Here is a 23,913-nt window from a genome sequence, read left to right as displayed (position 1 = left end):
GGGACCACGAGCCCGCTAGTAGATACTGTCCTCTCTGGGCCCTAGCCCGCAAGGTTTTTCTTTGGAGTGGGAACGACCCACCCAAAAAGCCTCTACTAGGTTGAGGTATCCACCTCTATATAAAGAAGGCTTTGTTCTCCTCAACTTTCGATGTGGGATGGCTTTTTACTCCCTTTCCCCACCCCCTTTAAAGGGTGTCTGCGTCCTCGAAGGCACGACAGGACATCAAATCGGGCCCTGCTCTGATACCACTTGTAACACCCCTCTGGGGACCACGAGCCCACTAGTAGATATTGTCCTCTCTGGGCCCTAGCCCGCAAGATTTTGCTTTGGAGTGGGAACGACCCATCCAAAAGGCCTCTACTAGGTTGAGGTATCCACCTCTATATAAAGAAGGCTTTGTTCTCCTCAACTTCCGATGTGGGATGGCTTCAACTCTAATTAGATAGTAAACCTAGTAAATCTAGGAATCAGTTTTTTTTTTTTAACCACTTCAAAGGTAAAGTCAAAGTCAGTAAAAAAAAATATTTTTTTAATAAAAGAAATCTCAAATTATTTTCAGCAAAAATTAATACAGATAATTATTAAACGGGTATAAGATACGGGGTGTTACATGTTCCCAAGCTCTTACAATCATCGGCTTACTGTCAAAAAACGGTATAGGTCCATTGAGTACAGCATCATTCTTCTCCATTGTCATAAACCTCACAATATACACTCCCTTCTTTATCATCGCTACCTTATCTACTCCATTATGCTTCCAAATTCTTCGAATGAATCCTTCCATTACATATGGAGGTGGATTTGCACCAACAATGTAGCATATAACAGATGACATCCAAAATTCAACCTCAGGTTGAACATCTTCAACCTCAATTTTAACTAGATTTTTCTCAGATTTATCAATTACATCAATATCAGCATTATCAGATGGATTGGATTCTACCTCATGATCAGACATTTGTAAGATCGGAATTGGATCAATGCACCTTCTTCTATCGTCATTTGTACTCCTCTTCATTGTATCATTTGTATTGATTGCTGATAACCACTCCGAGAACAAACGATGCGATTGCATAGTTTGTTTTATCTCACTAATTGCAACCTCCTCTGTTTTGTCCTCCATTTGAAAATCCATAGCACTAACTCCAAGAATTTCGTCCATTGATCGAGTCTTTTTTGCATTTGAATCAGAAATTGGACCTTTTTGCTTATTATTGCTAGCATTTGCAGCCTTCTGAACTTTAGTTTTCCTCGCCATGGCAGAGGGAATTCTAGAGAGAGAAGCACGACTAGCCTTGGATTGATGAAATTGCTTTAGAAATTGGTTAAGGGCAAAAAAAACATGGGTTTCTCTTTATAAATTTGCATTACCACCCAATACCATCTTCCTAAGTGGTAATGTACCGGATAGTAATGAGATTTTAGGAAGAAAATGAATATTTTAGGATGGAGTAGCATTACAATAAGTAATGATATTTGATTTCTAGTAAAAATTTACACTATAATGCATTATCATTCCCACCATTCATAACCACTTACCAAAAGGGTCGTCAATGTCTTAATTTCATCGTTTAATCACTTAACTTCTATTCTTCGCCCCAAAATTATTTAAAATCGCCCCCAAAAAAATGAAATTACATTTCTAACCTTTTTTTTTCATAAACCACCAACCCCATCACCAACCACCTCACTCTACCACCTCACTCCACCACCATCCACCTCCTGTACCACCACCTCATTTCCATAGCCACCCACCGCCACCCTTCTTAACTCATTCTTTCTCTTTCATCCTCAATATCAAACCCCAACCTCGGGACCCCCCTTTTCTTCTTCCTCAATATCAAACCCTAACCCCCTGTTTCTTCTTCCTCCACCATTAGACCTGGAAATCGGGCCTTTACCTTCTTCCACTTCTCTTTTGTGGTTGCATGCAAAGTTGGCGAATTCTTTTTAGGCTCGTGGGCGAACGTCCGCCTTGGACGTTCCACCCATGGCCTAAACGTCTGGCCTGGACATTCGGGCCATGGGTGAAACGTCCAGGCCGGACGTTCGCCCTGTGGCCCAAACATCCAGACCAGACGTTTAGGCTATGGGTGGAACGTCCAAGGCGGATGTTCGCCGACGACCCTAAAAAAACTCGCCAACTTTGCAAGTGGGTGTTGGAGAAGGTCGTGGGTGGGTGGTGGAGGTAGGTGATGGTGGTGGAGGTCGTGAGTGGCAATGGGGAGGTGGTGGTGGTGAGGGTGGTGGATGGCGTGGAAAAGAGGAAAGGTAAAATAGTTTATAAAAATGAACTTCAGACGATTTTAAGTAGTTTTGGGGTGATGTTTAACAAACCCCTTTAATCACCCCCACATAAAACACGTACAGTTTTCGTCAAAATTATGTGGCCAATATCTATGACGATCCAAAGTAACGTTTACAGTAATTTTGAGTTCATGACCATAGTTGTTGCCCCAGAAGTTTTTTCTTAAATACTGTTATTATATTTTGTTTTTTAGTAAAAAAAAAGGGTGCTTTTACGTAGTTACATAAGGATTTTTATCTTCGAATTCATACTAGTACATTCTAATTCCATGAAGGAAAACAATTTCTGCTTAGGTTATTATTCTAAAAAGGTTATGATTTAATATCTACTTTTTTATCCAACACCGTACCAAATATATGAGTGTGATTATGTTCATTTCTTCATTTTTGTTTCCTTTTTTCTTGACATGTCGTGCATTGCACGGATTTGCAATCGAATTTTTTTACATTTTGTGATTGTTTGGTTAATATATTTATATTGCATAGAAAAACAACTTCTTAACATGTAGGAATGTGAGGAATTGTTTGGTAGAAAGGAAAAAACATAATAAGTAAAATATGTTGCTAATTTAACCATTATCTTTACACCAAGACTTAGAGAGAGATGAGAGAAAACTTAGAGAGAGAAAGCGAATGGACGACGGTAAAAAGAAGGCGAGCCACACCCAGAAACCCACCCCAAACCGCAACTAGAATAATCTTCATCGACTTCCTTCCTCCTGGTATCAACCCCCAGACAATCCGCTTCATTTTCCTCCCTCATGGGAAAATATCTTATCTAGTCCTACCCTCAAAATTTCGAAAGAACTGCAACCATCGTTATGCCTTTGTGAAGTTCTTTTCATCTCAAGCCCTTCTCAGTGCCATTCACCATGAAAACGGACGTAAAATAGGTAACTTCACACTACGTGTAAACACGGCAAAATATGATATCCCAACCAACTCAACCAAGAAACCTCTTGACCCTCGAAAAACACATTCCTTCATAAAATAACACACCCCATCATCCAACCCTAAATCAGCCATATATACGTGACCACCGAACATACAAAGAAGCCTCCTACCCCACCTAAAATGAAGACAATCCCCAATACTCAACCCGTCCTAAATATCACCAAACCAAAATTCAACCTAAAGAAATTCTTGAACCCCACCCAGAGGATTTTGAAAAGGAGATGGGCAAACGTAAGGTGATGAGCTCTAAAGTGCTGGGTGAAGAAACGGAAAGGGTGAGAGAGCAGATTGCATCGGTGGATTTTGAAGGTGAACAACACATCCTGCTACAAGGCAAGAGAAGCCTGGAGAATGAAGAGCTTTTCACCAGGAGTGTACTGGGAGTAGCCAACTCATCATCCTCCTCGAAAATAATTCATGGCCACATTCTAGCCGAAGGAGTAACCTGCTTAAGGGTCAAGCCCCTTGGAGGTATGTTACACCTAATCACGTTTGATTCGGTAGAGGATAAAGAAGCGATAATTGAAAGTCAATGGTTAATCAAATGGTTTGACGACATCCGTAATGTAAACAAGTCATGTGCAGCAATATGGAGGAAAACGTGGATTAATATATATGGTATGCCACTAGCTGCATGGTGCTATGATAATTTTTTCAAGATAGGAAACATCTATAGCAGAGTAGTATCTGTGGAATACTCAAGAATGGATTGTGCAAAAGTAATGATTATCGCAGACTGATTTTTCTTTATAAACAATCCACTTATTTTTGCCATTGGGGAGGAAAAGTTCAAAGTATTTGTCAAGGAAGACAGTATATCCTGTCCATGCCACATGTCCAGTGAGCCCTTACCAAACGACATCACAAACCAAATCAACTAGGAGGCCAAACCAACCCCTGTCAAATCCTCTTCCTCTGATGAAGATGTATCTCCCAAAGGTAGTTCAAAAGCCCATCATTTTCAATCATCAGAGGCTGAACCTGGGAAAGAGGGAAACACAATTGACTTGGGAAATGATAATGACATTAACATCCTTGATAATAACACCCCGAAATCACCTCAAAAAATCATTAAGACCCCCTCTCCCAAGAAAACACAAAAACCTCCTAAATACTCAACCGCATCTGAAACCCAGCCTAAAAGCCCCTCTCAATACGACATAGGCCGGAACAACATGCATGGGTCCTCCCTTCAACCAGAGCCCACCCTCCCATCCCATGAAAACCTGAAAATAGTCTCTCCCTCTTCAAAACCATTTATACCCTCTAATCCCTTACTTGACACGAGGCCCAGCCCAAACAAGATCTCTCATATGTCTCCCAAGACTCTCTCTTATAAAAACCGTCCCATTCAGTAACCAAACCACTTCAGCCCAGCAGACAAAAACACCAATCCCAAATCCCAATCATCCTCCACATCAACCTTTGGGCCCTTAGTACATCCTGGATTTGAACAATTCATCCCTTCCCCTCTCAAAGCTCATCGTGAAAACAGAAAACTCAGGAAAACCCAAAAGAAAAAAGAGAAACCTCACTCCAATCCCTCCTCCTCTAACCACACCCCCACTCCACAATCCATCTCGGGGTCCTTGGATTTCCCCTTATGACAAGACTGCTGATGAAATCATTGATCTAGGCCTTCAACTGGAGATGAACTACAACGGGCCTCTATCAGATCTTCAATCCAAGATTAGAGGAATCCTAGCTCGTCAAGAGCGAGAATGGACCTCTATTCAGTAAGGGAACTCTCTCTCATAATATAACTTGTGATGATTATTCGTGGCATTGGAGCTAGGATAAAACGCAGACTCCTCAGAAAACTCTTACATTCTCATGAACCATGGCTCACTTTTATTCAGGAGTCAAAGCTGGAAATGCTTCCTCCTAAGATGGCTAGATCAATGAGCATTTGGGACGATACTGAATTCTGTATGAGCCCATTTGTAGGGAACTCTGGGGGTTTAATCTCCTTATGGAGAAGCTCTTTTTTCCAACTCATATCTTCTCACACTAACAGAAACTAGATTGCTTTAACAAGCACTCTAACATCAGCAGACTTTCAATGTACCTTGGTTAATATTTACAACTCATGCGACTTGTCGGAGCGAACGGTAACTTGGAGAGAAGTAATAGATTTCTAGAATAACTCCCACTTCCCCTGTCTCATCGCAGGGGACTTTAACGAAATCCTCTTGGAAAAAGATAGAGGCAGCCACCAAATTGACCTCTCATCCTCATCACTTTTCAAGGATTTCATAAATGACCTGCATCTATTAGAAATTTCACCAGGGGAAGGATGGTTTACCTGGTTTCGTGGTACTTCAATGAGCAAACTTGACAGATTCTTTGTTCAATCATAATGGTTGACAACCTTCCCATACCTAAGCACTTCGATTCTTAAACGAAGTGTATCCGTCCATTGTCCTATCATAATTAAATCCCGAAACATCGATTGGGGGCCTAAGCCCTTCCGCTTTCAGGATGTATGGTTCACTCACCATGGTTGTATGGATTTAATCAAGAACTCATGGGATAAATCAGTGGGGAAGACTTTTTTGGAAAAACTGAAAGTAGTGAAGACAGATCTGAAAACATGGAACTCCCAAGATTTTGGGAACATTGATTTAAGGATCTTATTCCTTGAATCAGAAATCGAGGAATGGGACAACACGGCGAATTCTAGAACGTTATACCGGGAAAAAGCAAATAAGAGATTCGCTTCTCAATTAGAGCTCTGGGACTGGCTCAAGAAGAAGGAGATTTACTGAGCTCAGAGGTCTTACCGGCATCAACACAAAGAAGAAGCTAACATCTATTAACATCTTACCGGCATCTGACATTGCATGCCCTTTGTGCTTATCCTCGCCGGAAGACGTACCTCATCTCTTTCTTCATTGTTCTTATGCTCAATCAGTCTGGAATTGGTGGTGTAGCTTATGGAATCTTGCCTGGGTCTGGCCTTTCTCCCTTGAGCAAGCCTTCTCACAATGGATTTTCCCAACAAAAAATAAATTCTTCTGGAAATTATGGTTAGCAGCTTTCCAAGTTGTTACGTGGACACTTTGGAAAGAGAGAAATGCCAGAATTTTCACCAACATATCATCCTCACCCCAAGATATTCGGAGATTGGTGATTCTTACGCTCTGTTGGTGGATTAAAGGCTGGAAGGAAGATTTTAAATACTCCCCTGAAGAAGTCGTGCGAAATCCAAAATGTCTACAATGAGTAGCCCGAACCCCTCAAAGAAAATCCCAGATCTTTCCCAAAAAGATCCCTCGAGCTAACCTCCTTTGGATTGTGAAGGCCTCAATCAAGCCAAATCACCTCAGATCAGTAATTGGGGGAGCTCTTTTAGACGAAAATGGGAAGCTTCTCTGCCTTTTCTCAGGAACCATCCCTCTCATGGATCAAACCGCTGCGGCGGTCCTTGCAATTCATAGAGCCTCTCAAATTTCCCTTAACTGTGACCAATTCAAAACCACCTCAATAAAAATCGAATCAACGCCCCAATTGGCAACTCAATGGTGCTCAAATCCCTCAGGAGGACCTTCGAACCTAGCCTTCATACTAAATTTCATCAGATCTGCCGCCATTAGAGGTCTCAAACTCTCTTTCTCACATAATCATAGGAGCTCACACTTGGTTGATGATCTAATAGCTAATCAAAGGCTTTTTCGCAACTCAGATTTTGTAGTATGGAATCATTAATTGCTCTCTTTTATAAGGATTGTTTGGCAGCTTAGAGTTGCTTACCTTTGTCTGATGAGACAATCCCTATTTATAGAGGATAGGAGCCCCAATAAATGAGGGTATTTTGGTCACCTCCAGCTGATGGAGGGATGGCTTCCCTAGATGTAGGGGTATTTTAGTAACTTTGTCATAGGTGGGCTGGTCCAAGAAATGGGCCCAAACAATTAGCCCCACGCCAAGTAATCGGAGTGAAAATCGCCCATTTTAGCTCGGTTGATTGGCGGAATAAGCTGATTGCATTTTTGCCGATATTGAGCGGGACCCAAGAATTTTCATGCCGGATCGTAGCGGAGGAAATCTTCTGGCGCTAGGATTAACCAAGCACGGGGGTCTTCGGTCCGAAGAGCTGCTATGCTGGCCGACCGGGTCCCTGTCCGAGCAGGTATCTTCGGGCCGAGCTGCTATGCTGGCCGAGCTGCTCTTCGGGCCGAGCTGCTATGCTGGCCGAGCTGCTCTTCGGGCCGAGCTGCTATGGTGGCCGAACTGCTCTTCGGGCCGGGCTGCTCTTCGGGCCGAGCTGCTATGCTGGCCGACCAGGTCCCTGTCCGAGCAGGTATCTTCGGGCCAAGCTGTTATGCTGGCCGAGCTGCTCTTCGGGCCGAGCTACTATGCTGGCCGAATTGCTCTTCGGGCCGAGTTGCTGTGCTGGCCGAGCTGCTCTTCGGGCCGAGCTGCTATGCTGGCCGAGCTCCTATGTTGGCCGAGCTGCTATGCTGGCCGAGCTGCTATGCTGGCCGAACGACTTTCACGGGCCGAGCAGCTATGCTGGCTGACCAACTTCATGGGCCGAACTGATGGGGTGCCCTTGCTTGGCCGACCCGGTTCACCCGAGGTTTGGCCGACCCGATGCACTCGAGGCTTGGCTTCGTGGTGCCCTTAAGACTTGGCCGACCAGGTAGATTGGATGCCACTCGGATGAGGGGCTAACGAGCTCAATGTTGTCTGACTGGGTGCGAATGAAGTGCTTAGCTTGAATTTCGCTAAGTATTTGAGTGACGCTCCTCGAAGTGCCGAGGGAGGTCATGGACGCTCCTCGAGATGCTGAGGAAGGTCCTTAGCCATATTTCGGCTAGGCGTTTGAGGGGCTAATGAGCCCCAAGCTTGTCCGAGCAGGTGCCTTCTCTCGCTAAGCCTCTTTAGGCTAGAAGAGTGACTCTCGCCCAAGGAGGGAAAGGCCTCCTTCGCCCGAGTTGGTGGACGCGGCTCGGATGAAGGGCTAATGAGTCCCAAGCTTGTCCGAGCCGGTGCCGTCTCTCGCTAAGTCAATTTGGGACTTAGGAGATTGACCCAACCAAGGAGGGGGATCTCCTTGGGATGAGTTGGGTGGACGCGGCTTGGATGAGGGGCCAATGAGCCCCATGCTTGTCCGAGCCGGTGCCGTTACTCGCTAAGTCAATCTGGGACTTAGGAGATTGACCCAACCAAGGAGGTGGGACCTCCCTGGGCTGAGTTGGGTGGACGCGGCTCGGATGAGGGGCCAATGAACCCCATGCTTGTCCGAGCCGGTGCCGTCTCTCGCTAAGTCAACCTGGGACTTAGGAGATTGACCCAACCAAGGAGGGGGACCTCCTTGGGCTGAGTTGGGTGGACGCGGCTCGGATGAGGGGCCAATGAACCCCATGCTTGTCCGAGCCGGTGCCGTCTCTCGCTAAGTCAATCTGGGACTTAGGAGATTGACCCAACCAAGAAGGGGGACCTCCTTGGGCCGAGTTAGGTGGACGCGGCTCGGATGAGGGGATAATGAGGCCCAAGCTTGTCCGAGTCGGTGCCGGGGAAATACTTAGCTTTGAATTTGGCTAAGTATGAGGCAGACTCGTCAAAGGAGAGGGGGTCTCCTAGTGGCCGAGCGACTCGATTTGTTTGCACTTAGCTATATTCGCTAAGTGGTAGGGTACTCCTGGCATAGCCGAGGAGGTACCGCGAGATATACGCTCGACTCGGGGGGGCTGATGAGCCCCATGCTTCCCGAGGAGGTTGATTTGTTCGCACCTAGCTATTTTCGCTAAGTGGTAGGGTACTCCTGGCTTAGCCGAGGAGGTACCACGAGATATACGCTCGACTCGGGGGGGTCATATGAGCCCCATGCTTCGCCGATGAGGTCTTGCGACGCTACTCCACTTGCGAGTAGGTCCAGTCGTTGATACTTAGCTATTTTTCGGCTAAGTTGGTTAGGACGCTCCTCTTATGACTGAGGAGGTGCCAATTAACGAGCTTCCCGACCCGGGAGGGCTTTGTTAGCTCCATTCTTCTCGAGGAGGTCTTCCGACACTTCTGAGATCCCGAGTAGGTTCAATAGTTGATACTTAGCCGTTTTTCGGCTAAAGTTAGTGGGACGCTCCTTTTCTGACTAAGGAGGTGCCCATGATGGCGATTCTCGACTCTGGGAAGCTAGGGAGATCCATGCTTCCCGAGGAGGTCTTCTGACGCTACTCAGATGCCGAGTAGGTTCAATTGTTGATACTTAGCCATTTTTCGACTAAGTTAGTGGGACGCTCCTTTTCTGACTGAGGAGGTGCCCATGATGGAGATTCTCGACTCGGGGAAGCTAGGGAGATCCATGCTTCTCGAGGAGGTCTTCTGACGCTACTCAGATCCAAGGTAGGTTCAATTGTTGATACTTAGCCGTTTTTCGACTAAGTTAGTGGGACGCTCCTTTTCTGACTGAGGAGGTGCCCATGGTGGCAATTCTCGACTCGGGGAAGCTAGGGAGATCCATGCTTCCCGAGGAGGTCTTCTTACGCTACTCAGATCCCGAGTAGGTTCAATTGTTGATACTTAGCCGTTTTCGACTAAGTTAGTCGGGGGAGGCTTCTCCATATTTGAGTGCCGTTGGAGAAGTTTTTATTCACGAGATGACGAACATCATCGCACCTCCATCAAGTGTATTCATTTGACCAGCTGAGGCGTTCAAGCAATTAGCCCCACGCTGGATGATCGGATAGGGTAGCATTATTCCTTCCCAAGGCGATCGTCCAGCGGAAAACGAGAGAGATCCATGTTCCTGGGGGACCCTGCTGGGCCCGAGAGGGGGGAAACGCCCTGGTGGGGGTTGGGAAGCAACGCCCTCGAACTTTTGCAAAGTATAGTCTGCCCGGTCAGCTCCCTTGGCCGAGATTGTGCCTCGCTTCAAGTCATGTGCAAGACTGAGTGGCCGACCGGGTCCTTGTCCGACACTACAAAAAAAAGTCCATTTAGAGACGGACAAAATCCGTCCCTAAATAGGTCAAATCCGTCGCTATATGGGCTTAGAGACGGATTTAGAGACGGATATTGTCCCTCTCTAAAACCCTTGTCGCTAATTCGAGTTAGAGACGGATTTTAAAAATCCGTCTCAAAAGTTTAGAGACGGATTTTGGAAATCCGTCTCTAAGCTTAGAGACGGATTTTGGAAATCCGTCTCTAGTTTAGAGACGGATTTAGAAAATCCGTCTCTAAACTTAGAGACGAATTTTGGAAATCCGTCTCTAAGTTTAGAGACGGATTTTGGAAATCCGTCTCTAAATTCGCTGAAAATATAAAAAATATATAAACGAAAATAACAACACGATAGTTCCTAATATTATCATGATTATATTTAATCACCTATTATTACCTACCTAGTTCAAGTTGATCTCATTACCATTTAGGAATATATCCCTTAAGTAAACCCAGTTCAGCTCTACAAGGGAAAGGATAAGAAGACTCCACAGTCGCAAGAATCGCTGTTCGTAGGAATCGAACTTGTAACCTCAAAGAAACGAGAAGAAGCTCCAACCAACTACACCAAATACAACTTGTATACTTCTCTACATAATATTGGTAATATGTAGAAGAAATATTAGAGACGGATTAAAAAATCCGTCCCTAATTTAGAGACGAATTTTCAAATCCGTCCCTAAATTAGAGACGGATTTTAAAATCCGTCTCTAAATTAGAGACGGATTTCTAAAATCCGTCTCTAACTTAGATACGGATTTTTAAAATCCGTCCCTAAATTAAAGAAGTGCAATAAAATATTCATATTTGAATTTAGAGACGGATTTTTAGAATCCGTCTCTAAATTTAGAGACGGAGTTTAAAAATCCGTCCCTAAATTAGAGACGGATTCTAAAAATCCGTCTCTAATTACGGATTCTAAAAATCCGTCCCTAAATTAGAGACGGATTTTGAAAATCCGTCTCTAAATTAAATATGTGGAATAAAATATTCATATGTAAATTTAGAGACGGATTTTTTAAATCCGTCTCTAACTTTAGAGACGGATTTTTAAATCCATCTCTAACTTTAGGGACGGATTATCAATATCCGTCCCTAAGTTAGAGACGGATTTGAAAATCCGTCTCTAATTTAGAGACGGAATTAAAAAATCCGTCTCTAAATAAATTTAGAGACGGATTATCAATATTCCGTCTCTAAATTAGAAACGGATATATATCCGTCTCCAAAAATCCGTCGCTATATAAGCTTTTTTTTGTAGTGCGAGCAGGTATCAGTGAATTACTTAGCCTAAATTAGGCTTAAGTATAACGGCGGCTCGACGAAGGAGAGAGGGTCTCCTATCAGCTGAGCGCCTCGACAAAGGAGAGAGAGTCTTCTATCAGCCACATGTCGTCCGAGTGGGCGCCAATTAGGTACTTGGCTTGAATTTGGCTATGTTAGTGAGACTTCCCTCTCCTGACTGAGGAGGTGTGATGGCGAAATTCTCGCCTTTTGAGTCTCCTTTTGCTCGCCTTTATTGACTTGATAGTCTTAGTTTTGCTGGACTGATCTGGGTGATGCAAGGCTTTTGATAGTGTGCCTTTGAAGCTGAGATAAATTTCTCATAAGTTGAGTAGGCATCTGAGGCCGAGTTGATGCCTCGGCTGAGCAAGCACCCAAGGATGAGTGGGTACCCAAGGATGAGTGGGTACCTTAAATGAGTAGACCTCGTTGATGAGTCCATGTTTTTGATGAATAGGCCCCTCTGGCTGAACTACATCATAAACTCGAGGGTGCCACTTCTTATTCTGGAGAGGTTTTACGGCTCTGAGTCACCACACCCCTTGTTCAGGTCAGTCTTCATGGGTTGTGTTCTTCGATACAACTTGCTTCCAAGTGATAACATGTTTTTACCCTTTTGAGGGTTGATGCGATCCTTCCCTCTATTTAGGCCCTGGCCGGTTAGGCTGACCATCTCAGGAAGGACGAATGATCTCCTCACGACGAGTGGAGACCATACCCATCCGACTTTGCTGGAGAGTTTGTTGAAGATGAGATGCAATCAAGGTGGATGTTGGTTGCAGTTATGGGCATTGGGTCAGCTACTCATATCTGACCTGATGCTGCGGGGTGACCGACTCCGCAGTGGATTCTCCATTGGGGTGGAATCCTCATCATTCGAATAGAGGGATAGCACCATAGGTGCATATGGGATGCTTGAGCTCTCCAGGAACGGTTGGCTTGGGAGCATGTCTTCATGGTTGGGGACATTGCTGAGCAGCAATGAGGTGAGTTTTGCTGAGTAGCAACAAGGTGAATCTTGCTGAGTGGTGGCGAAGTAACTTCTTGTACTCTCCCCACATACGGCGCCAAACTGTTTCCGCTAAGAAATTGAGGGTGATCACAAATGTTGATGTGTGCTGAGAAACTTGATATAAGCCCCAAGAAGGTACGCCTGAGCTCCGTTATCCGTACATCGGAATCCTGCAAAAGGTAAGGTTAGCCTACCCCGAGGGTGGTCCCGGGATCGCCCCTCCGACGCTCAAGTCAGTAAATGATTGAGGTAGAGAGAGAAAGGGATCAATGTAGAGAGAGATGCTCTGGGTTTGGCAGGTTAGAGTTGCTTACCTTTGTCTGATGAGACAATCCCTATTTATAGAGGATAGGAGCCCCAATAAATGAGGGTATTTTGGTCACCTCCAGCTGGTGGAGGGATGGCTTCCCTAAATGTAGGGGTATTTTAGTAACTTTGCCATAGGTGGGCTGGTCGAAGAAATGGGCCCAAACAAGGATCATGGGAGATCAATTTCTATGATTATAGGATGAACTCTAGTTTGCAAGATAGAGTTAAGCAGATCTTAAGATGTATGACACATGTATAACCCTTGTCAGCTTTTGACTGGGTATTAAGAGCAATAAAAACTATCAAAAAAAAGTAAAATATGTTGCTCATAGAATAAATAAAAAATTATTGCCTGATCTCAACTCATATAGGGCCTTTAGGTTATTAAGGGTGTATAATATTTACTATTATTAATTTATATATATATTATACTTATATGATCTTATTTAAATTTATATATGAACTTGTGATCTATGAACTATAAACACTGTTTTTTTTTAATTCATTTAGCCCTATTTTTTTTTGTATGTGAACTTATTTTTTTTAGAATAAATTTAATTCTAGAGGGTAGAACAAATTAAAGCCTGCATAGAACTTCTTGCATATCACACACTTAAAAATATATACAACTTCATATGTGCAACCAAGTGATCTTCATAATTTGTACTTATATTTGGTGTTAACAAACTCGAATTTGATAGAACATTGTCCATGCACGGTGCACCGCAATTGTATACTTGCTTGGCCTCAAAGTAATTGCTTGTATACCTCAACTGCAGGCTATATACTACAAAAAGAAACCACTTGAAAATTATGACATTTACAAGTTACCAACAACCACTTTCCGTTTGGCCCCAAAATAAATATGTTCTCCTCTATTCTTCTTTCTTATGCTTTTGTCTCTCTTTCTCTATTTTTTTTTCTTTTTGTTTTTTCTCGTAAACACATACGACTCAAAATTGGAGGGAAAAAAGAATATATAGAAAACTTGTCATTTAATTGTATCCAAAAATACGTCATTTGCCTGTTTGGGCATTGCATTGATCAATCCAGGCTACCATATCAATTGGTGAAGGTACGTAATTTTGCTATCTAGGCAATTGTTGTTCTACATTATTCCTCCCGTAAAAAAAATATGAAAGGTAGTAAAGATAAAGGAAGACGAAAAAAAAGAGTTAGATAGTGGTCCTTAATTAGTTAAAGCAATTTTCTTTTTTCTACATTTTTCTATAAGTAATATTCTATGACATTCAGGAAAAAGAGGTTTTGTCAAAGAAATCACACCGAGTATACAATCATGTGTATCCGTGTATGTAAAGCAAAATATGTGCATATTAGTGCATAACTGCATATTGAAGCGAATTATGTCATTTGCTACATATTGCATATTAGTTCATATAGTAAGAGGTAGCAAAATTTGTACATTTAACATGAATTTTGTAGAAATGAAAGAAAATATCACACTCTTAATAATGTTGGTGGTGTTCTACTTACTTCCGGAAATTTTCCCTCTCTTTTATGTGTTGTATTTGTACATATACTTAATTGTATCCTTTTTACTCTATCTTAGAAGTTTCATTATTTGTAAATTTTAGTTTAACCATAATGACTTTAATAATCATTGATATAACAGGTAAATAAATATTTCAAAAAGAGATGGGAGAGAAATGGGGGATCCAAGTAGGAGTAGTTGGGGCATTGTTTCTTTCAGTGGCATCATCAGTGTCCATTGTCATTTGCAACAAAGCTTTGATGAGTAATCTTGGCTTCCCGTTTGGTACGTCATGTTTTTGCCCCCCCTCTCTCTCTCTCTAGTCTTTAATTTTTCTTTATCTTTGAGCTTTATTTCCTTTTTAAGGAAAATAAAATGCTTTCCCTATGAAAGAAAGTAAATTATGCTTCATACGTTGACTTTCCCTTTCTCCTTTTTTTTGCATATTCTTTTTTTTTTGAGTTTTTGTTTTTTTTTTTTTACATATACTCATATCCTCCTTTTTGTAAGTAAACAAAGTACATCCCCTAAAAAAATAGATAGACAAAGTTACTTTACTAGTAATACTAGACATGTAAACCATGTCACACAGTTTTCTTTCTGTGTTAAATTAAATGATATAATTTATACATTCTAGAAAAATTAAAATAATCATATCAGTCAACGAATAATACAAAAATTCGTCAAAAATACAAATTGAAAAGATTTTATGCATGTATACAATTGGTATCACCTGGTATAGTTTTCATATGATCAGAAGGTTCTTACTTCCTATGGATACAGCATCTAAAATAAAGAAAGCTTATATTTCATCCATTTTATATTACTTGAAACCTTTATCTGAATACGCCTGTCAACGCATAACCTTAATCATTCATATCTCTGATTTCATATATTGATCCCGCTCTAACAAGATCTATATATCGAGATGAATCTAACAAGATCTCATGTGACTTGATTTTTCTGTACGTTAAATTCGCAAAATACGGTCAAACAAGAGTGAGTGAATAGTGTAAAAGTCAAAATGTTTTCAGTATTTTGAAATGGATGAAGTAAATAATTAATATTATTAAAACATTTATACAGATAGATTTAGTGTTACACTTAACTCACATTCAATGTTAAAATATTTTGACACAATTTTTTAGGAAAGTAAAAAAAATATAGCGAAAATGTGAGTTGATAGGTGTGGAGTCCAACTTTACCAAAAAAAAAAAAAATAGAGAATATACACTTGCCAAAAATGGTCTATAACAACTAATTTTGTACATCTAAAAGATAAATATGTAACAACATTTTTGTGAAAGTAGAAGTATGGTATTTTAGTATAAATTGAACTGCCACTATACAAAATGAAGCATAACAACCAATAGTCTTTGCTTTCCCACAAATTTTAGTTTGCTTGCTTGTTCCGAAGGCGTAGTTATAAAATACTCCCTCTGTCATAATATAAGTCATGATTCATTCTGTTTTTACACGGAAATTAAGATAAATTAGAATCTTGTTTTATTTAAATAAAAAGATTCATTTTTATTGGGAAACACTTACATTGTTTTTTTCTTGGAAAATAAATACTTAACATTAATAGTCCATAGTTTAATGTGTCGAGGATTTTAATGGGTTATGAGATTCTATTTTATCATTAATAATGGTGCATTGGAAGCTGAAATTATGAGGACTTTTTGGGAGTTAAATTATTTTCATGGGGATATTTTGGGTATAATTATTGATTGAAAATAGAAACAAGACTTTTATTTTGGGACACTTTAAAAGGAAAGGGGCTTATATTATGGGACGGAGGGACTAGTATGTTGTTTAGTTGTCCATATATAAAATCTTAATAAGCAGTCGTCCATGTTTTGGTGGTTGAGCTTGGCAACGGCTCAACCAACGATAACAATGATAAGCCAACTAAAGAGAAACATGCTAAACTTGCAATTCAAGAATATGCGCGCTCTAAATGGTCAATCATAATTCTTAGGTGAAGTTGATTAGAATGTACAACTGAATAATATTTTCATGCTTCATCTCCTCATGGTAAATTAAGCAAATTTATAAAACAATTTAACATGGTTTGTGTTTGCAGCAACGACACTGACAAGTTGGCATCTGATGGTAACATTTTGTACTCTTCACCTTGCGCAACGGCTCAATTTTTTTGAGACAAAATCAGTGGACATGAAGACTGTAGTTTTGTTTGGCATCTTAAATGGAGTTTCCATTGGTCTTCTTAACTTGAGCCTTGGATTTAACTCCATTGGATTCTACCAGATGACCAAGCTTGCCATCATACCTTTCACTGTTCTCTTGGAAACTCTTTTCCTCAATAAACATTTCAGGTTTCATATCATACTCCTACTTCTAACATTTTCCTAACAAATTGCTTTCGTTGTTTTCTCTCCACCTGAATTTTTACTCATTATGAACCGACTTTAGCTCTTGAAATTTGATTTTTGCTAAACAGTTTCACGATTGAATCTAATACACTATTCTCATTTTATTTTTATGTTTTTCTTGTATCATGCGTTTTCTCATGTTGTCTAACACACAACTTCGAGGATAAATATCATATAAGTACTATATAAAGTAGCAATAACAACAACAACAAAAACTACTAGCCAAAATTAGCAATAAAAGAATAGGTACTCGTACAAATTACAAAAAGTTTAGTCTTGTTTTTATACGTATTTTGTTTACAAACAGTTGCAACACTTTAAAATTCATGTTTGCATACATACAACTATGGTTGTTAATATCTCAAACTAATTATTAGTAATATTGAGCGTGAAGTGTTGGTCTAGTAATATTGACATTACCTTCGATTTCAGAGATCCTAGGATTGAGTCTCACCTCTTGCAAGACGAATCCTAATTTTCCCCTTCCTTGCATGAGACTTCAACTTAGCTACCTTAAATAAATTATTAGTAAAATTATAAATTTTTGATAATTTACATTGATACTAATCCAACAATATCTTTTGTATAATTATTTTTTTTCATATTACTGAAAGAAATGTGGTCAAAATATTATATTAATCATGCTACGGTATAACTTTTACTTTCATTTAGATACGAAAGAAGCATATTACTCCTAAAGATTTTGTATAAAACGCAGTCAAAATTACAGATAAAGCTACTTAAGTTACTGAAGTAATTAATAAGGAATTCCAAAAAAATACATGACTTCATATTTGTTTTAAGTTGAAGATAATGTGACTTAAATATGTTAGGAAATGATTAAACTATTTATTTGATTGCAAACGCTTTGAAAATTACAGTCGGAAGATAAAGCTTTCACTGTTCGTCTTGCTGGTGGGAGTTGGGATTGCATCTATCACTGACCTGCAGCTTAATTTGGTTGGGACAATTCTTTCTGGTCTAGCGATAATCACAACATGCGTTGGACAGATTGTATCCTTTTCATTAGTAAAACTAATTATGATTTTGACATACATGATACATAATATATACATGGTTAGCATTCCTTAACCAAAACCTAATATAGCTGACAAATACCATACAAAAAAGGCTGAATGTATCGTCTACACAACTTCTCTATCAATCTGCACCATATCAAGCGGCTGTGCTTTTTGTATTTGGTCCTCTGGTGGATAAGTTTCTTACCAAGCAGAATGTCTTTGCCTTCAAGTATTCTCCAATTGTTACGGTAGGTTGCTTTTTTTCCTAATCTTCCCTCATTTTGGCCTAACATGGTATTCTATATAATATGCATGCATTGTATGAACCAAGATATACATATGTACCAATACTTGTTATACAACAAAATACTTAATTATGTTACACTTGTCATTCTCTTTACTACGTTAATTTCACCATTCACCTTAAGATATTTGTGTGACAAGTTACACGTACAAATAGTCGTGTAGTATTACGAATAAGACCAGATTTGCATTATCAATATTTGTGCTTGTCATTGATCACTACTATATATCCCTTAATAGTAACTATATTAGTAATTTTAAAGAATATAAGTAATTTCATACATGCATTATCTGTAAACTAGATTATTTATAATAATCAACCAACGTCACATGATCAATTGATGGTATAGAATATACTTGTAATTAAGAATTTGTGTAGGAAATAATGGTTAAAAAAAGAAGCAAGCACCAGCATCATCACATTAAGGATTATTTCGACATCATTCTCACAATCACAAAAATACAAGGATATGTTTGACAACATTAGTTAAAATGGTACTAATGAAACAAATAAAGAAAGACAGACACTAAAACTTATAAGGTGATCATACTCATACAATAATCCATATGCATAATATTGAGCTAATAAGCATATAATAATAAATTATCTATTTTGATGATCAGGGATTTATTATAATGTCATGCCTGATAGCGGTATCGGTGAACTTCAGCACATTTTTAGTAATAGGGAAGACATCACCAGTAACATATCAAGTACTGGGCCATTTGAAGACATGCCTAGTTCTTGGGTTTGGTTATACATTATTGCATGATCCTTTCACTGAGAGAAATATTATTGGAATTACTATAGCTGTTTTTGGGATGGGATTGTACTCATATTTCTGCACCAATGAAACCAAAAAGAAAATCCCAACTGGGGAATTATCCACAAACTCCCAGGTAATTTACCTTTTTCCCATTGTTATATATATTCTTACTGTTTCCACTTTGTTGGCAAAGCGACTTGTTTTTTATACTACTTTCATAAAATCAAAACTACTTTCCTTTTTATCTTCTTTTTCTGGAAAAGTATGTATATATTCTTGATTAGTAGTCTCACCATTCACTTTGCACTATTTTTTGTTTGGTTTCTTTTCAAGTTTATTCCCTTTCCTCCACCAACAATTTATTGACTTTCGCTATTCAAATTCTTTCATTTTTCTCTTTGTAAAAGCATATTTTCGGAAAAATATTGGAGTTCCAAATAGATATTAGGAAAATTTACAAATTCATCATATGATATGTATATAGTGCAATAGTGCATATCATAGTACCAATTTTGTGATTTTTAATTATAGGAAAATGATATACATAGTCCTTAGGGCTATGTAGAAGGTGTTTAAAATAAAAATAAAATATTGAATCAAGCATTTATTACCTCAGTTGATGTGAAAATGTGTCTTGAATTTTTAAACTGTTTCTATTTAAAGAAATGTATTTAATTCTTAATTCTTAAATTGTTTCCATTTAAAGAAATGTATTTAATGTATTTAATGCTACATGTAACATTACCCTTAATTAATAATTATATAAAAGAGAAAAGCTACTCAAATATCGCTTATTTTTTAGCATATTCCTAAAATTACATAATTGTCATTGTGTAATGCTCCTATTTACATATTACTGTGATAAATAGGAACAAAGTCATAAATAAGGGTGTCTATGTTAGTGACTAGTGAGAACAAGTTTGTCAAAAACAAAGTGGGTTAAATGTCATTTAATGGAGAAAACACTAAACAATACTAGTAGTAGCTAGTGAAAGAGATTTTACTAAAGGCATTTTGAATGGCATGTTGCAGATAAAGGACAAGGAAAATTTGCCACTATCATCAGCCAAGAATGTGGGTCTCCAAGATAATGAAGGTCGTGAAAAAGTCAAAGCATCAAAGGATTCACTTGTTTGATATAGATATTTTATTTTGGGAGGTGAAAGAGAATTTTTGTAAGGAAATTGTTTTCAAATTTATTTTAAGGTTCTTTTTGGTTCCAAAATCAGCAAACAATTCCAGGAAAATAATGATGGTCTTTTTTGCAATAAGCTCTCCAAATTAAAGTCATGTCTCTACCTATGTAGTTTTAGAGCTGCACAGTATATCTCGTATACAAGTGTTGTTCATCTAATACACAAATTTGATTGTCTCTAAAAAAAAGACTTGAGCGAGTTGCCCGAGTCTTTTGATTAATCTTTGACCCTTCCTCTGTAGCGAGGGTAGATCTTTCATTTTATAACATAAATATCATCTAGTATCAAAATTTGATAATCTATTGAAAAAAATTACTTGAGCAAGTAAGTCCAGTGACTCCAATCTTTTGATTACCCCCTTGGCCCTTCCTCAGGAGGGTGGGTAGATCTTTCATCTTATGAAATAAATATATTCCATTATTTCATAATAATTTAAGTATAATTCTTATGGAAAATGAATCTTTTTTCTTTCACAAGGGTAAAATTGCATTGCTTAAACCAAATTACATCCTAATCTAAGGAGTTAGAACGGCCCCAATCCTTGATCCATGGAAAAAATAAACAATGTGAGCAGCATGTTAGCTACCACTCTAAATTAAGCTCAAGGCCGGAAAGTTAAAATTTTCACTCACTGGAACCCTCCTAGTTGGAAGTTGGAACCCCTCTCTCATCTCAAAAGATTTTAATGATGCACAAGACACAATCTTCATGAAACTTCCACCTCAAACCAAATATGACTTTCTTCATTGGAAATTCGATACTAGAGGGCAATACACTGTTTGATTAGGTTATGCTTTCTTATCCCTCTACAAAAAGGAAGAACTCTTTTCTGGATTTTATTGATACTGAATTTGCTCGCCCCATTGGATCTTAAAATTAAAGCTAAAATTGAAATGCGTACAATGGTATTGAAGTCAAAAGCTAATTTAGGCTATAGGAGTCTGACTCCAGGGTATGCAATATAGTTAGGTAATCCCTTCCAAACTTGAAATCAGTTTGGAACCCTCAATTTCGGAATAAGAACTAGATATGTAGGTTTTGTTTCAGAGTCCAATAAGTAGGAATAATTTTTGGAACCAGAACCGCTTAAATACCCGATTACGCAGGTCAAATATTGAAATTATCACAATTATTCTTATTCCAAAACACTTAACAGAAACAATCCTCAATCCCCTACATGATGTCTCAAATATCGAAATACATGGTGCAAGTTATGTCTGGACCATAAGTGATGCAGATTATTCATCTGCGGAATTCTCGTTCGGAGGCGCTTATGGTCAAGCCATCTCTTCCCTCTACGAGGAAAGCATAGCATGTCTCAAGGCCTTTGAATAGGCCACCTCGCGCAATCTTCATCATATAAATGTTCAAACTAACTTACAATCTGGCAAGACTGACGCTGAAGCAAGGATTACCATAAGCCTCATGGTCTGGATCTCAAATGGACTATGACCAAACAAATGGTGCATTACCCACAAGGTTGATCAACTATAAGTTAGTGTATCATACTCTACTTTACTCCTGTGTAAATGAGAGAGAAAGACCAGGAGAGAGAAATTCCCGCCCTCAAGGCACAAACCCCCCCCCCCCTCCCCAGGCGAGGACTCCAGCGTAAGCTCCGGGAAGCATCAAGAAACCAAGAATCCCCCACCCCCTCCACCTCCTGACCCCCCTCCGCCACCCCTTAAACCTACCACCACCATTATCCTTCCGACCCACTCCTTTCTCCAGAGAAGCTTTAGCCATGTGCTTTCTTTATCTTCACCATCTTCTGCTGCCCCACCTCCCTCAAAATCTTTCCTCCCCCCTACTGTGTTCCCCTCTGCGACATCCCCTCCCCGGGAAAATGTAGATGGGGACATTTTCATTCCAATCTCCTCGGAAAAATACGAGAAGTTAAGTGAACCATGGTCCCTAGCTGTAACTATAAAGGTCGTCGGAAAGTCCTTTTCAAAAGACTATTTAGCAGGGGAATTAAAAAGAATATGGAACCTCCAGAGAATCCCAAATCTCATAGCATTAGGTAGGGGTTTCTATACTCTGAAATGTGAAACGCTCGACGGGAAATCTAGGCTACTCTCTAATGGCCCGTGGATGGTCCAAAATTTCCACTTATGGATCCAGAACTGGGAACCAGGTTTTAGGCCATCAAAAAATATACCAAGAACAGGAGCAGCGTGGGCAAGTTTACATGAATTACCTTTGGAGTTTTTTGAGGAGAAAATGCTAGAAACCATTGGTAAAGCCATGGGAAATCTCCTCCGAGTTGATAGCGCTGCACTAAAAGGAGAAGGAAGAAGATACGCGCGGTTTTGTTTTTTGGCAGAAGAGGGAAAACCACCACCTAAGGGATTATGGTTAGGAGGTTTCTATCAGAAAATAACATTCAATGATGGCCCGTGGTTTTGCTCTCAGTGCAATGTGTTCGGACATAGTGCGAATAACCAGGAAATGCACCCTATCACGGTGCCGGAAAAATTGAAACACCAGGAGGAAGCATGGGTACAGTTGAAAAACAAAAAAGAGGGAAAAGATAAAATTGAAAGAAGTCAAAACACAGGGGGCCCACAACAAAAGTGGGTACTCAAAAAGGGCAAATTTGTCGCCTCTCTTTACCAGAATGCAGATCAAACTTCTCTTTCCTCCACTAGTAGAATAAATGCTATTTGCTGCGCTGATATTGCTGCGATTTTACCTATACGCAGCAATATAATACGCAAAAAATATAAAAAAATTGAAAATGACAATATTGCTGCGGTTCCCGCCAAAAACCGCAGCAATATCGTTCAACAGGTCAATTTTGAAAAACATGTGGGGCCCACAACAACTAATATTGCTGCGGTTTCCCCGTAAGACCGCAGCAATATATTAAAAAAATAATTTTTTAATATATTGCTGCGGTCCTACGTGGCAACCGCAGCAATATTTTTAAAAAAAATATAAAAACGCGTGTTAGGTTTTTCCTTGTCATTTTTTCAATCCTCACAGCCGTTTCCATTCTCTCAACCTTCTCTCTCTCAACCTTCCATTCTCTCAACCCTCATTCTCTCAACCCTCTCTCTCCTGTCAACCTTCCATTCTCTCAACCCTCTCTCTTTCTTCGTCGTCCTTCGCACGGAGCGACACGCTCTCCTCGAACTCCACTGCTCTCGTCAACCTCGAACGGAGCGACAAAGAACTTCGTCGTCCACCAGCCTCGACCGCTCCCGTCAGCCTTCGAACGCAGCGACGCGACGAAGCCGCCAAGCCACCGGCCTCGACCAGAGTATTCGTGCTCCTCTACTCCGCCGTTCGATCTAGATCTGCCAAGCCACCACTTTAGTTTTTTCTCGCGTTTTTTTTTGGTTATCAGATTTGCGAAGCCACCACTGATCTGTTTGTTTCGATCGTTTATTTTTTGATCGTGATTTTAGTTTTTGTAGATATTTTTTTCATTTAGTTATTTGATCTTTTTTTTTCCTTTTTTTCATTTTTTTTCGGTTACTTTTTATATTTGGTTGTGTTTGTTTTTCCTTGTAGATTTTTTTTCGGTTCTTTGTAGATATTCGATCGTTTTTTTTCATTTTTTTTGTAGATATTCGTTTTTTTTTTTCCTTTTTTGTATATCGTTTTTAGTCTCTTTTCGTTTTTTTTCTGATTACTTTTTAGATCTGTTTGTTGTTTCTGATTATCAGATCTGCCAAGCCACCACTGATCTGTTTGTTTGTTTGTTGTTTCGTTTCTTTTCGTTTTTTTTCGTTTTTTTTTTTCTTTTTTTTCTGATTACTTTGTAGATTTTTTTTTTTGCTTTTTCATTTTAGATAGTTTTTTTTTCGTTTTTTTAGATTGTTTTTTCATTTTACATATTATTCTTTTGTAATATTCATGTAATTAATTTTTCATCTTTATATATTAATATATTAATGAGATTCATGTTATTTTAT

The 23,913-nt window shown here is 39.6% G+C and overlaps 1 protein-coding gene across 1 annotated transcript; it reads left to right on the top strand.

Moving 5' to 3' along the window:
* The first annotated feature begins 13,660 nt into the window (after positions 1 to 13,660).
* LOC104902865 (hypothetical protein) lies at positions 13,661 to 20,210 on the top strand. The gene is made up of 7 exons (XM_010690785.4): positions 13,661 to 13,889; positions 14,448 to 14,591; positions 16,393 to 16,645; positions 17,584 to 17,716; positions 17,811 to 17,972; positions 18,652 to 18,927; positions 19,827 to 20,210. The coding sequence occupies exons 2-7, from the start codon at positions 14,471 to 14,473 to the stop codon at positions 19,929 to 19,931; spliced, it is 1,050 nt and encodes a 349-aa protein (XP_010689087.1). The 5' UTR covers positions 13,661 to 13,889; positions 14,448 to 14,470; the 3' UTR covers positions 19,932 to 20,210.
* The last annotated feature ends 3,703 nt before the right edge of the window (positions 20,211 to 23,913 follow it).

Source organism: Beta vulgaris, chromosome 9 (assembly GCF_026745355.1).
Source record: "Beta vulgaris subsp. vulgaris cultivar EL10 chromosome 9, EL10.2, whole genome shotgun sequence".
Taxonomy (NCBI): Eukaryota; Viridiplantae; Streptophyta; class Magnoliopsida; order Caryophyllales; family Amaranthaceae; genus Beta; species Beta vulgaris.
This window is presented reverse-complemented; position numbering and strand designations above follow the sequence as displayed.

Bases quoted from the DNA above. Each gene is read 5' to 3' on its own strand.
- LOC104902865 (XM_010690785.4), top strand. From the start codon at position 14,471: ATGGGAGAGAAATGGGGGATCCAAGTAGGAGTAGTTGGGGCATTGTTT. The intron at 14,592-16,392 runs GTACGTCATGTT...TTGTGTTTGCAG, and splicing joins TAATCTTGGCTTCCCGTTTG to CAACGACACTGACAAGTTGG. The intron at 16,646-17,583 runs GTTTCATATCAT...TGAAAATTACAG, and splicing joins TTCCTCAATAAACATTTCAG to TCGGAAGATAAAGCTTTCAC.